General features: G+C 48.5%; 1 protein-coding gene across 1 annotated transcript; it reads right to left on the reverse strand.

Moving 5' to 3' along the window:
* Positions 1-979: 979 nt before the first annotated feature.
* Positions 980-9,840, reverse strand: LOC308634935 (putative helicase MOV-10). Its single transcript, XM_081269136.1, has 16 exons — positions 9,776-9,840; positions 9,464-9,673; positions 8,855-9,082; positions 8,471-8,576; positions 7,919-8,053; positions 7,093-7,261; positions 5,741-6,338; positions 5,475-5,622; positions 4,779-5,087; positions 4,446-4,549; positions 4,199-4,296; positions 4,005-4,107; positions 2,503-2,680; positions 2,167-2,358; positions 1,889-2,035; positions 980-1,029 (listed from the first exon to the last, which is right to left on the reverse strand). The coding sequence occupies exons 7-11, from the start codon at positions 5,797-5,799 to the stop codon at positions 4,287-4,289; spliced, it is 630 nt and encodes a 209-aa protein (XP_081125262.1). The 5' UTR covers positions 5,800-6,338; positions 7,093-7,261; positions 7,919-8,053; positions 8,471-8,576; positions 8,855-9,082; positions 9,464-9,673; positions 9,776-9,840; the 3' UTR covers positions 980-1,029; positions 1,889-2,035; positions 2,167-2,358; positions 2,503-2,680; positions 4,005-4,107; positions 4,199-4,286.
* Positions 9,841-13,712: the final 3,872 nt, after the last annotated feature.

Here is a 13,712-nt window from a genome sequence, read left to right on the forward strand (position 1 = left end):
GATGTGTCATTCTCCCCAGCAGTGGAAGGGGTGGAAAGGCTTGGTTGTAAACACCATCCCCCAGCCTTCCTGTCCCTTAGAGGGGCAGCTCAGCTGGGTTCTGGTTCAGGGTTGGGTGCAGCAGGCTAAGGCTTGGCTTGGTGTGAGAAGGCAGGCAGCTGTGTCTTCAGAGCTCATTCCTCCACTTGGGCTCCACTTGCAGGGACAGGCCCCCTTTACTCTCCCACTCCTGGGAGAGGTAGTCATGACCATGGGGCCCTATAAAGAAAGGAGGTATGCTTTGTCTTCTTTACCTTCTCTTCCACCACTGTCCCCTGCCTGGCCCACCCTGGCCCAGCCATACCTAAGGTAGAGGGGCTGAGCTTGTTCAGATCTTGAAGTAAGTTCTGTCCATTCTGTAGGTCCAGTTTGGCAGGAAAGGGACACCCTGTATACCATCCGTTTTCTTTACAGAACTCCAGGAATCTGTGGGGTACAGAGGTGTTGGCACACAGAGTTGTGCAGGCCTGGATGAGGAGTACCAGTGCAGGCTGGAAGCCAGGCCTGGGTCCTACCACACCTGAGCCTTGGTTGCTCAAGCTCTAAGTGTCAGCTCACTTACAAATAAGATGGAGGTTTTATGAAGATTAACTGATCCTGAGGATTGAGCCATAAGCAGGTACTAATGAAGATACAGCTGCCTAAGCTGGGGCTTGTGGCCACCATGAGGGATTACAGGGCAGGAATGCTCACGCTTTCCAGTCGGGGTCATGGCCCAAGAGAACGGGGTTGCCCACTATGATGAGCAAAGCTTTGGCCCAGGTCACAGCCACGTTGAACCTCTGGAAGGAAGAAGTGGTGGGGTCATGGGAAAGAAGGGCCAGAGGAAGGAAGAATTCCTGCCACACCCACCAACCCTCCAACCTTGGGGTTCTTAAGGAAACCCAGGTTAAAGTGCAGATCCAGCTGCATAAAGCTCTGTCTGCTTGGCACAGTAGAGATGAAGACCATGCTGCATTCTTGGCCTTGGAATTCTTCCACAGAGTCCACCTAGAAGAGATAGAGGCAGGGCGTGAGAATAGGTGGGTTCAAGGTGAACTTAAGAGACGTCTGTCCCATGGCTCTTGAGCTGCAAAGAGGGTACACTGGGCAATTGTCAATCAGTGGGTGAGTGCTGCCACAGGGGACAGGGGGCATGCTCTGGAAGCACAAGCCTCAAGAGTGAAGCTAGCTCTGGAATTCGGGCCTGTAAAGCCATCAGAACAAAGCAAACAGTGTTTCAAAGAACACAGTAACTACAAACAGTGTTTCTGAAACTTTCCTGGAGATAATCAGCAAGTACTTGTTAAGACTATAGAACCTTGGGCCCTAACCCAGACCTCCTTATCAGAATTTTCCAAGGCAGATGTCTCCAAATCTCAAAAGAGTAGGTTTCAGGCTTGTAACTGAGGAGCTGTAAAAAATACTAGTGCCCTGGCTCTGCCCCCAGATATCAGTGTTAATTGGCTGGGAGGGTCCCTGGTAGTATTAAAAGCCCTCCAGGTGATTTTTCTCTGTACTAAGAGCTTCGAATCACCATCTCAGAGCAAGTGTTAAGCTACTGAGGGTGGAGATGAGGTGACAATATCACATGACAGATAGGGGTAGGCTGTGGCATTTGGACTTCATTCTTAGGGCAAAGACCTCAAACCTGCCCAATCACAGTGACATGGGAGATTGTTAAACATGCAGGGTTCCTGATCCCATGCCAGAACTATAAGCTGGAGCTTGAGGAGCAAGAGGATGGGGGAAAAACCCAGTTCTGTCCAAGGCAGTGGAGGTGGGACAGGGACATGGGCCAGACTGAAGCAGTGGCACAGGAGCTGAGGTCTCTGGGAAAAAGAAGGGTACAAAGAAGGTAGTGTGTCACCTTCAAGTCCTTCCAGTCTCCGAAGCTCCCTGTCAAGTTTGGTGATGCAATAACGGATTTTTTCCACCTGGAGTGAAGGGAAAGGCATCTTTCTCTTATGCAGTCACCTCAATTCAAGAGTAACCAGGCAGGAAGGAGGCCAGAGAGCTGGGGAGCAAAGAGGGAGGAGGCAGCTGACCTCTGCACTCTTCTGAGATATAGGGCCAGCAGAGGCCAGGGCTGTTTGAGAGGTATCACCTGGGGGAGGACCCATCCTTGCTGGGAACTGAGGGCCTGACCTGCTTCTGGTATGGCGAGATGACTCCAGTGCTTCATGGGCTCAGGCGGGCTTTCCCCTTCTTAGAGGAAGGGGCCAGGAGCAGCTTCAGGTAGGAGGTCACCGTGGCAGCCTCTTCAGGGTTGAAGAAGGATGGGCTATTGCACTCACGCTCATCTTTGCCCATCACACCATGAAAGATGATTGGAAATCCCTGGTCACAGGGTTAGAAGAAACCCTCAGCTGGTCTTCCCTGCTTCCCTTCCCTCCCACTCCAAAACCCTTGCAGGCAATAAGGAAGCTTAGGCCAAGGTGACAACTGGAGGGACCCCTGGTGTTCAGTCGAGCCTTTTCCTACCTTCAGTAAACAATCAAGATATGGGGGTGGGAGTCTGAGTCCTGCTCTGTCCAGCCTTACCTGTTGAGGCAGACCATCTCAGTGGCAGAAGCACTCTTGATCCACCACATCTGCACAGGCCTGCAGCTCTCCATCATAGTAGAGTTGGTTGGGAATGTCCAGTATGGTGGGATGGGACCTAGAGGCAGGAGGGAGGGAGAGCTAGACCAAGACCTGGATTACTTTTGTCCTGCCCTGGGGGGACAGGCTTTAGGCCCGCACATGAGCATCTTGCTTCTTGCTTCCTGCATAGCAGGACACATTTACCTGCAAGCTCTACTGCCAGGCATTGCACACCACATAAAGCAGAACTTGTGGGTCCATAGGGATCCAGTGACCAGTGAAATTATTATTAGTTTTTTCAAATTACTTTTAAAAACTAAGATTTGCCAGGCATGGTGGTGCATGCCTGTAATCACAGTGGATTTGGAGGCAGAGGCAGGAGGATGACCAGTTCAAAGCCAGCCTCAGCAAAAAGCAAGGCACTTAAGCAACTCAGTAAGACCCTATCTCTAAAAAATACAAAATAGGCCTGGAGATGTGGCTCAGTGGTCATGTGCCCAGTTCAATCCCTGGCACACTCCATCCCTCAAAAAAAAAAAGACTAAGAAATTAGGGACTCAGCTTTCAATTTTGCCAAGGAAGGGCAGTACAAAAACAATGTATCACTTCCCATTACCCTTATTTGAGATAATATGTTAAATCCAAAAATAAAAGTAGTAACGACACAATAACATTTCCTTTCTGCAACTGTCCTATATGGTACTCATCCAAGCATTTTTAATGTCTAAACTTATTCAGTAAAAGAAGTATATAAATAGGGTGTTGTTCTTTGTGCTTGTAGGTCCAGCTAGCTATTTAGGAGGCTGAGGCAGGAGGACTGCCTGAGGCCAGCCTGGGGAACAAAGAGACTCTTAAAAAAACAAAACAAAACAGAGGTGGCTAGGTAACTCAGTGGTAGAATTTTTGCCTAGCATGTGTGAGAGCCTGGGTTCAATCCCCACCACTGCAAAACAAACAACCCTGCCTAGCCCTCTAATTTGATAATATGTTTATGAAAAACTATTCATTTTCTCATTTCTCCTTGGATTGCCTGGAAATGCCATCTGAGACAGACATCAGACACATCCTGGTGTCTGACCATCCCCATATCTAGATAATCTCACTAGTCCAGAATGAAACCACTAGCTAAAGGAGGCCTCCGACCTTCCAGTCTATAGTCCTTTCTGCATCACAGAGGCACAGAGCACCAGGAATGCAGACCAGAGCCTCCTGCTGGGGCGCAGTGGGTGCGAAGGCATGGGCTAGCAGTGGAGGGAGATGTGGGTGTGGGCATATCTGTAGTTTCATAGCAGCTTGGTTATGAACTGAGGTGATGAGCTTGGTCATAGCCATCAGCGCCCTTCTTGTACAGGGCATTGTAGGTGAGCAGCCATTCCAGCAGCGAGTACCCCAGCCCATACTTCTGTGTCAGTGGGGACTGCAGCACAGGTCCCAGCTGTCGAGGGTCTCCAGCCAGCACCAGTTGCCCTCCTGGATTGCCTGTTTCCTTAACTTCCATCAGTCCTAGAAGGCAAAGGTGGTATGAGGAGAAAGGTAAGTGATAGGATCTCCCCATGCAGGGTGGCACAACTGCAGCCCACCCTGAGCTGCTCACCTGCTATGGCCACCAGACTCTCAGGTTCCATGCAGTGGCCAGCATCATCGATGAAGATGTGTGTGAAGTGATCAATGGGAAACTGGGCTTATACCAACCTGGGAGGTGTCAGGCCAGGCAGGGTCATCCCCAGGCACCCAACGACCAAACCTGAATGCTCACCCAATCTGGTCCCTCACTCACCCACTGAGAACCCTTCCCTATCTTCCCAGCCCACTACCCTTTTATTTACAAACACACTCCCCACCTGCTGGCCATGATGAGAATGGTAATTAAGACGAGGTATTCCTGCAGTTCCTTCTTGGCAGGAAACACATACTCCCCCTTTTTCGCATCCCTGTTACAGTAGGGCTGTGGATTGTGAAGCAACATGAGGCATCAGCTTGGCTCTACCCATGCCCACCCTCACTTTGGCAATGGGCCACTTTATAGACAAGGAAACTGAGGCCCAGGGAGGGTTCTCACCCACCAAGGGTGAGGATCCAAGTTTCCCTACTTTTCTGGTTTACCCTTAGAGTCTCCCAGACATCTGCCATCCCTTGACCCTCTGCACTTCCCTTACCTTAATGTCCTCAGGTACCATGTGGATGTCCCTGCTGGGGGCCAGGAGGCAGTAGATGGAGCTGGGCAGGTGGACCCAGAGCTGCTGACAGAGAAGGTCAGCACCCGAGTTGGACGGAGCGCAGGCTAGGATGTGAGCTTTGGGCAAGTGCTTCACCACCTGAGATGCGGACAGGTAGAGTGTGGGAAGCAGTTTCCCAAACTCTGGTGACTCACACTGGGGCAGTGCAGCATCTGCCTCCCACAGCCAAGGGAGGCAGTGATATAAAAGACAAGTTCTATCCTGGAGCCCTGCTAGTCCAATTAGCACTTTGACGTGGGACAACAACTGCAATAAAACACACAAGTCTATGAATACCGAAATGCAAAAAGTCACTCCAAGAGCCACACAGTGCCGAACCTACCCAACAGTGCTCAACAGCCACACTGACTCTAGCTCTCCACTTTTTTTAAAAAAAATTGTAGTTGTAGATGGACAGAATGCCTTTATTTTATCTGTTTATTTTTATGTGATGCTAAGGATTGAACCCAGTGCCTCACCCATGCTAGGCAAGTGCTCTGCCACTGAGCTACAGCCCCAGCCCTCCCCACCTCCTTTTGATAGCTGCTGAGAAAGAAGAACTTTCAGGGAGATGAAGGAAATCAGAATTTGGGGAAAACCGCTCCATCTGGGGGAGTCAAGGATATAGGTCCCAGGTTTATCCTCAAGCCTCACCTGCTTAATGGCCTCCACTAATGTGACAGTCTTGCCAGTGCCTGGAGACCCAAAGATGATGTAGGGGGCTGGATGTGTGGTGTCCATAACAATGTGCTTTATGGCCTGCAGCTGCTCTGGGTTTGACTCCAGACTCTGGTCATACAGCCTGGCAGGGGGGCCGGGAATCTGAACTTCACCTTATCCAGCATCCCAGAGGCCTCTAGGACTCCATCCCCAAGCCCCACACTCCAACCAGCCCTGGAGTCCCCTGCCCTCAGTCTCACTTGAGCTTCACATCTGAGGGCAGCAGCGGGACCCCACAGCAGGCCACAGGAAAAAGCATGGACCACAGAAGCCAGCGCCCTGTCAGTTCCAGGGCCCGATGCTGGACCCGCAAGGGCTGGCGGTTGAAGGTGAAGTTCACCTTGAAGGTCAGCCCATCCACAAATCGGCTCAGGAGGGTTTGGATAGTGAGAAAGGTAGAGGAGCTCCAGTTAGGTGGGCCAGACAGTAAAAAGCCAGGACCTCCTTCCACCTCCCTCTGCTCCACTCCCTCTTTCCAAGACTTCCATAAAAGCTCCCTAGGGGAGGCAGCTGCTGAGGTAGCTCAGAGTTCCCTGAAAGAAAAGTCCCTGCCCTGTGCTTGGGATCCACTCATCTTAGGAGAAAGCCTCTCATCTCCCCTGGCCTGAGGGAGAAGACTGAAGAAAGGTTCCCCAACACCCACCTCATGGAAAAGCTCAGTTTGACACGGTCCAGTTCCACCTTGTGCATGAAGCCCTTGTAGGTGATGGGGTCCTCCTGGTGTGTCTCAGAGGACAGAAGGGAAAACAGGTGGTCCCCCCGCAGTACTGAGGGGTGGCTCTCGGTCACACCAGGAACCTACAGGGTGTGAACGTAAGCAAGCTTCTGTCCCAAGCATGGTCACGGAAGGACCCAACCCCTAGGCTCTCTAGACCTCTGAGGGACGAAAACTGAGGCTCTGGCCTTCTAACCCAAGACTCAGAGAGCTGTGTTTTCCCTGTTCCCTTCCACTCCCACCAGACAGGAGTTGTGGGGAGAGGAAGGAGACAACCGTCCCAAGCTGCTCACAGGTGCAGAACTCCAGGGTGCTAGTTTAAAGCCTGGCAGCCACTTCCCACTCTACTCAGCTGCCCTCTCACCAGCTCAGTTCTACTCTGCCTTTAAAATATTGTTAAAATTCATCTCCTGTAGTCATCTTGCCCTGATCATCCTTGTTCTCTCTTACCACCTGCATTTGTGTGGAGAAATTCATTCTCATGGGTAATTCTGGTCTAAGGTACACACATTCAAAATCTGTGTGCTAGAAAGGGGCTAAGAATTATCCAGTCCAGCTCTATGCTTTTTAGATAAGGAACCTATGGCTCAAAAAAAAAAAAAAACACCAAGGATCTTGCCCAAGATCACATAGCCAGTAGTAGCAAAGTCTAGATTAAAACCCCAATGTCCTGCTCTGACACCATTTTGGGCACAGGATGCCCACCCTACCCCTTGCTGACCCCTCTGGGACAGGAACCATTTCATTCTTCTTCTAGGTTTGTCCTGTATTTAGGAATGGCCTATAGAGGTTGGCTGACTTGAGCCTGCCCTCCCTGCACCTGATCTGAGCCCCAACGTCCAGAGTGAGCAGCCTGGGGTTCTGGTCCATGGAGTCCCAGGTCATGGGCACCGATTCCAGGTCATAGTGCCGGATGTCATGCTCCATCTGCAGCTCCTCCAGGTGCAGCAGCAGTCAGAGTTTCACCTCACAGTTCCTCCACGTCAGGGCTGTCTCCAGCTGGGCCCTGGCAGTGATGGTTGGGGAATGAAGTGGGAAGGGCAGGAAAGGGAAAGGTCAAGCACCCCCATGACCAGGAGCATCTACCCTCTCCCATTTGCAACTAGGAACACACCAGGAATCAGAGAAGACCAGAAGGACAGAGAAATGGATTGGGTCAGAGGCCTTGAAGAAGGGAGCCCCAAGTCTTGCTTCCTCCCATGTCCTTGACCCAACCTCAGACCTGACTTGAGTATCCGTGGTAGATCTTATGGCAGAAACATTCTTCCCCAGATCTTTGTTCCATGACTCACACCCTAACCTCATTCAAATGTCATTCTCTGTTCAAATGTCACCTCCTCAAAGAGGCCAGGACTGACTGCTCTCTGTAAAACATCACCAATTCATCCCCTTGTCCTGCTTTGGTTTTACTTTAGCATTACTTGAGTTCTTCAAAGCACTCACCAGAATATGGAATGTACAAGATAAAATAAAAGAAATAATCAGTGCTCACTGTTCCCCACCAGAATGGGCAAGACCCATTTGGAACAGCACCTGGCAAGTGGGCATGCTCAGCAAGGGTGAACGAATAGAGCCTGGGAGGCTGGAAAGACATCCAAAGCAACAGGCAGAGGCCAGCAGGGAGAGAGAAGACGGGAGTGGGGTACCGAGGGGAGGCATTTACTTGATCTCAGCAATCTCCTTTGAGGCAGTGAAGATACTTGTTCCCTGAAGAAGGATGGCGAGCAGCTGCCTGAGGCGTGGGGGTGGGTAGTAGGTCCCCAGTTCCATACTTAGCTTCAAGTCATAGCCTTTAGCACTGCAGAAGTGGGGGGAAAAGCTTTCATAAACATTGAACTTGTCACCTTCAAAACTCTGGGAATGCCCCTCCGTGGAGGATGCACAAGGACCCCTGTGATGCCATTGCCAAAGGGTGGTCGGCAGCCTCTGCCCAAGGACATGGAGCTCACTAGCTCATGGGGCTGCTCGGTCCATGGCTGGACCAATTTTGGAAAGCCCAATACTTGGAATATTTAAAAAAATATTATTTATAATACATTTTCATTATTAAAAAAGAATCTGGCAAAAAATTATAATAACATTTTTACCATCCTGAGACAGCCAATGTTAATTTTTGGGGATATGCAGGCTTCCAGATTAATTTATATTATATGTATATAATATATACATATATATTATATATGTTTCCTCTGTTCTGGAGCCTCAGGGTCAGCACCTCCTTGTGGTTGAAATCCAGGCAGATAAGGAGCTGCTCATCTCGTGCTTCATGGGGCCCCTGGACTTCCACATCCACCCCATGCTTCCCGTGAAGATACTCAGCCCTGGGGAGAGTGGGAGTCAAGGGTGGGGGCCAGGGCAGGAGGGGCCTGGGCTGGGGGATGCCCTGGGGAGAGTGCCAGCCGTGCTCCCAAACGCAGCCAAGCCCCCCACCTGCTTCCCCCATTCCTTAAGGAAGAGGCCTCCCCACAACCTGAGCAAACTGCTCTTTTCTTGGTTAGACAGCCCCTTCCCCCATTCCCTGAGCACCCCTCACAAGCAAGTGTGTGTGCACCAACAAACACACACACACACACACACACACACACACACGGACACACACCTGTCATAAAAGTTCTTGGCTATCAGTGACTTTTGGTGCTTGCTGATATCTGAGCTCAGCTTCATTCTCCTCTTTTCTGGGAGCCGCGAGTCAGTCCAGCGGTCCAGTTTGAAGAACCTGACCCGAGTCTTGGTGACGTAGGCCAGATTTGCCTTGAGAAGCACTCAGACTGAACCCAGAGATTCCAGTGTGTGACCGCAGTGCAGCCTCTGAGGCTCCCAGGGCAGCCTAGGGGAGGGGACAGGTCTCCCAAAGATGAATGGGCACTACCCAGGCAAAAGAGGGAGGGCACAGTGAGTCAAGGTGAGCGGTGTGACCTCGCTACCTGGGCCGTTACTGCACCTCTTGGAGCCTTGCTTCCCTCTGTTATGAAATGGGAATGGCAAGGCTTGCCTCTTTTACAGGTTGCTGTGATCCTCACCCAAGATAGTAGCATTGCGGCAAGCCACTTAGCCCAGCACCTGGCACATAGAAGACCTCAGTAACAGTGAGTGATGATTAGTATCACATAGTTTGGTTGCACTAAAGTGAGAAGTGCGAGGGGAGTGGCAGGAGGCAGCAGAGGTAGGCAGGGCCCACGATTCGGGCAAGGGGTGCGTCGGCCCTTACCTGATCTTGAAGTCGGGGTTATAAATGGTTCGCAGCTGCTTGCGATCTGTCTCCATGTCCAGTCCTTGAACGACTAGGAAGCACTGGCCCGTCTTCCGGAGCTGCCGGCAGCTGAACATATTGGGCATCGCAGTGGCGGCTGCTGCCCAGGGCAGGAGGGTCCGTGGAAATGAAACTGAAAGTCACCGCCGCGGCTGGAAGGTGGCGGCCCTGCGATGAGGGTGCAGAAGGGGGAAGCTCCCTACCTCTGACCCCCTGCTCCTGCAAGCTCCCTTTCCCCTACCAGGATTCCCTCCGCCGTTCTTTCCCTACCTGAGCCTTCCCTTTGGTCTCTTCGTCTTATCCCCTCCCCCTCTTCGCATTAACTCTTTCCTAAGGAGTCTGACCCCTCCCTCAGGGCCCTCCCCTTACCCCAAGCTCCCTCCCCTGGCTTCCAGCCAGTATCTGAATGTGGCCATCGCCAAGGGCCCCCAAACAGGCCAGGAGGACCTCTGAACCTCTGCTAGGGATACTCCCTAACACTGGAGGCTACTCCCACCCTCCACAGCCTCAGGACTTATTGAAAAGCAGAAGTGCTTTGGGTCAGCTGCAGCTGGACTAGGGCAGCTCATCCAGCACCTCCCAGAGACTGGCAGAGACATAAACCAGCACGCCAGCCAAGCGGGTGGTCACGCCCCCCTCCCCCATATTGCCTGCTGGGCTCAGATGCAGGGAGGAAGGCATGAGTCAAAGAAGTTTGGGGTGAAAGAACTAGGAGTCTCTGAGATAAAGGTGTGTATATGTGGGAGAGAGGGACAAGGGGTTCTGCCAGGATGAACAGTCATTTTCTTCACTGCACAGGCTTCATTATGTTGAAAGGCTGGTGATTCTTACCCTTGAGCCACATATTTGGGCACTTAATTACACTCCAGTCTGTATTGCTCTTTAATTGTTAGTAGTATTTAAGTAAGGGTTGCCCCAGTCAACAAAATAAAATTAGATCCCTGAGAGCAAGGTGCTGTTATGTTAGGCAATAAATGGTTAACAGCAACAGCATGAGTACCAGGAAGAGAAACTGTTTAGAGGAATAAAGGGGTGGAGCTACCACCAAAACAAATGTAACAATCCTTTTGCGTGTTTATCCTCCAGAAAGAAATAACAGAAACCCACAGTAGGATGGAATAAAGATAATTATATAAAAAATTAAATCAAATATACAAATACACCATAAAGAAGTTCTAAATACATCACAGCTTGTGTTATTCTCAAGTAGTTCTCCATAGGAGGCCACACAATCTAACCTAGTGTGAGGAAATATCCAGAACCCAAGTCATTCTCCAACTGGGCTAACTTTGTACCTTCTTCCAGGCCAACAGTATAGGAAAGCCAGGAATAAGGAATAACAGGCTTTAGCAACAGGAAATGCAATGTCAGTGAGAATCAAAGCTACAAGGATGGGGAAGATTAAGCAGGGGAAAACGTTATGTTGTAGAAATCAATTATGCAAAGTAGAGGAGAAAACTAGGAGCGCAGCCAAAGATTTTACCCTTTTTTCTCCTCCCCCAACTACCCGATGAAGCCCCAGAGGAGTACAGATGGTGAACAAAAAATTGCTGTTACTTACCATCTCAAAAACCTAACCTACCATCTACCATACCCAAACCCAAGGTCTTGCTCAATTCTAACCAGCAAATCTAAGTCTCCATTATTTTTGAACACATAACCTTTTTTCTCTGGGAAAACCTATCTTCTGGATGTCCTTAAAACAATTGTCTTGTAGTTAAAATGGGCAAAAATTTTGTTACTAGCTTTGTTACAGTGGAACTTTTTAAAAATCAATTTCATCTGGAAAGTCTACTTCAGGTGGAATTGTAATTGTTATTTTCACACAGGGGGCTCTAGATGTCTAGAATAGTTTTTGTTAGAACACAGATCACTCTACTTCAGGTGAAGGGAAACACAAACTAAGTGGCCTCCTTCAGGCTCAAATATTACCTTCCTAAAACTAAAACTGGGGGCTGGGGTTGTGGCTCAGTGGTAGAGCACTTGCCTACCCTGTTCGAGGCACTGGGTTTCATCCCTGGCACCACACAGGCTTCATTCATTAAAGGCTGGTGATTCTTACTCTTGAGCCACATATTTGGGCATTTAATTACACATAAAAAATAAAGGTATTGTGTCCAACTAAAACTGGGTGTTACCAGATTAAAGGTCTTTTTCAATTTGGGAGCATGCACAGAGCACTGAGGGCACTATCTGTTGGAGGATCCCAGGTTCATTGTAATATCATTTACATTGCATAAGCCAATGATAGAGAAACCTCAATAACTGCCACAAATACATAATAGTGAGGTGGGAGGTTTTCAGATCAATATAAAAACCCACCACATGGAAAAACCCAGACTGCTTCTTTCATTAAGTTTTCACCTTTCATATACAGCTTCTGCAGAGCCTTCCTTAAATCTATTTGCACTTCAAAGTAGTTAAATTTTATTTTAGTGAGTCCAAACAGCACTGAAGGCAGTTTGAAAGTTAACATTGGCGAACATTACTAATGGAGTAAATCTCCCAATAACACTACTTTGCAGGTAGAAGCTTTGTTTTTTCATTACTTGAACTGTTAGTTGGGTTGTATAATTCAGAATTTGAATGTTCTCCAATCTTGTTCAAACTATACTCCCTAAGGCAACTAGAAATAGCTGTTAAACCTTAAATACTGAAATTGGTCAGTCTACCACAGACCAAAGGAGAAGCTACAACATTTGAGCCTCATTGTTCCAGGATCCTGTATTTACAAGTTCATGTATTTAGTAAAATTTATGTGGAACCCAGCCTGGCTCACATCATCTTGCAATGGACAGGTAGAGCAGTGTAAAGTTGGCAAGTTCCCAGTACACACGTTCCCAAATGAGGCACAGCATTCTGATGCTTTGCCTAGTTTTAGCTCTCATATTATAAAAAGTGTCCTTTTCTGCCTTGTTTTAGCCCTCATATTATTAAAAAGTTGTACTTTTCATGGACCATTTGGTGCTCTTTTGCCACTTTGTGATTTTTTGCTGCTTAAAATGGCCCCAAAGGATAGTGCTGGGTGCTGTTTAGTGTTCCTAAGCACAGGAAAGCTTTCCAGTGAAAATTCCTTAGATTAGCTTTATTCAGGCACAAGTCATAGTATTCACCCATTCCATGTCCACAGACATTATAAAATATAACTACTCTGAATAATGAGAATCACCTGTATATCCATATACATAATAGAATACTTTTATCTTTGGTCCTGTGGATTGAACCCAAGGGAGTTTTACTAGTGAGCTACATATGCAGTTCTTTTTTTTTTTTTTTTGACAGGTTCTTACTAAATTGCTGAGATTACAAGCATGTACCACTGCGCCCAGCAACAGAATGCTTTTTTAAAAAAATTTTTTTTAGTTGTAGGTGTACATGATATCCTTATTTTTATGTGGTGCTGAGGATCGAACTCAGAGTCTCACATGTGCTAGGTGAGCGCTCTACTGCTAAGCCACAAACCCAGCCCCCCAAACTTTCTTTGACTTTCCTCAGGGTAGGTTGCCGAACAACTTGAAGGCGGTTATGAGTGTCTGATTCACTTGGTAGTTATTTTTTTATTTTTTTGGTCCCAGGGATTAAACTCAGGGCCACTCTACCACTGAGCCACATTCCCAGCCCTATTTTGTATTTTGTTTAGAGACAGGGTCTCACTCAGTTGCCTAGAGCCTCACTTTTGCTGAGGCTGGCTTTGAACTCTCGATCCTCCTGAGCTGCTAGGATTACAGGTATGCACCACCATGCCTGGCTTCAACTTGGTAGTTCTATATAGAACTTTAAATTAATAAATTGGCATTCAGGTGTATAAATTGGTCTTTTCTGAATTTAGAATGTGTCAAGGTTTGCCAAGTTATCTCATGAACTTAGATGAGTCTAGCATCTAGAGCTTTGGTTGATTATAAAACAGAACTGGCACTAGAACTAGGCAAACAATAGTGACAAACACGAAGGCTCAGATGAAACAAATAGCCTTCAGCAGTGTCATTTCAAACCCAGATATAGAGTTGAGGCCTCATAGGAAACTCCTTTATGGGAAGCCTTTGGCCCAGGATACCATAGGGTGCTTTCATCAATGTGTGCTAAAACAGGCACAATTTAAGCAATTATTCAGCTGAAGAAGGTTAAGAAAGTCAGGGGGTCTCTGCAGGAGATGGCAAGGGGGATTTATTTCCTAGCATTTACACAAGCAACCAAGGGTTTTAGATAG

The sequence above is a fragment of the Spermophilus citellus genome (genome assembly GCF_964194105.1).
Source record: "Spermophilus citellus genome assembly, chromosome: 16".
Lineage (NCBI taxonomy): Eukaryota > Metazoa > Chordata > Mammalia > Rodentia > Sciuridae > Spermophilus > Spermophilus citellus.

Coding starts and splice junctions, on each gene's coding strand:
- LOC308634935 (XM_081269136.1), bottom strand. CDS start 5,799: ATGCTTTTTCCTGTGGCCTGCTGTGGGGTCCCGCTGCTGCCCTCAGAT. Junction 5,623..5,740: donor CCCTCAGATGTGAAGCTCAA/GTGAGACTGAGG, acceptor CCCCCCTGCCAG/GCTGTATGACCAGAGTCTGG. Junction 4,550..4,778: donor CCAGCAGGGACATCCACATG/GTACCTGAGGAC, acceptor CACAATCCACAG/CCCTACTGTAACAGGGATGC.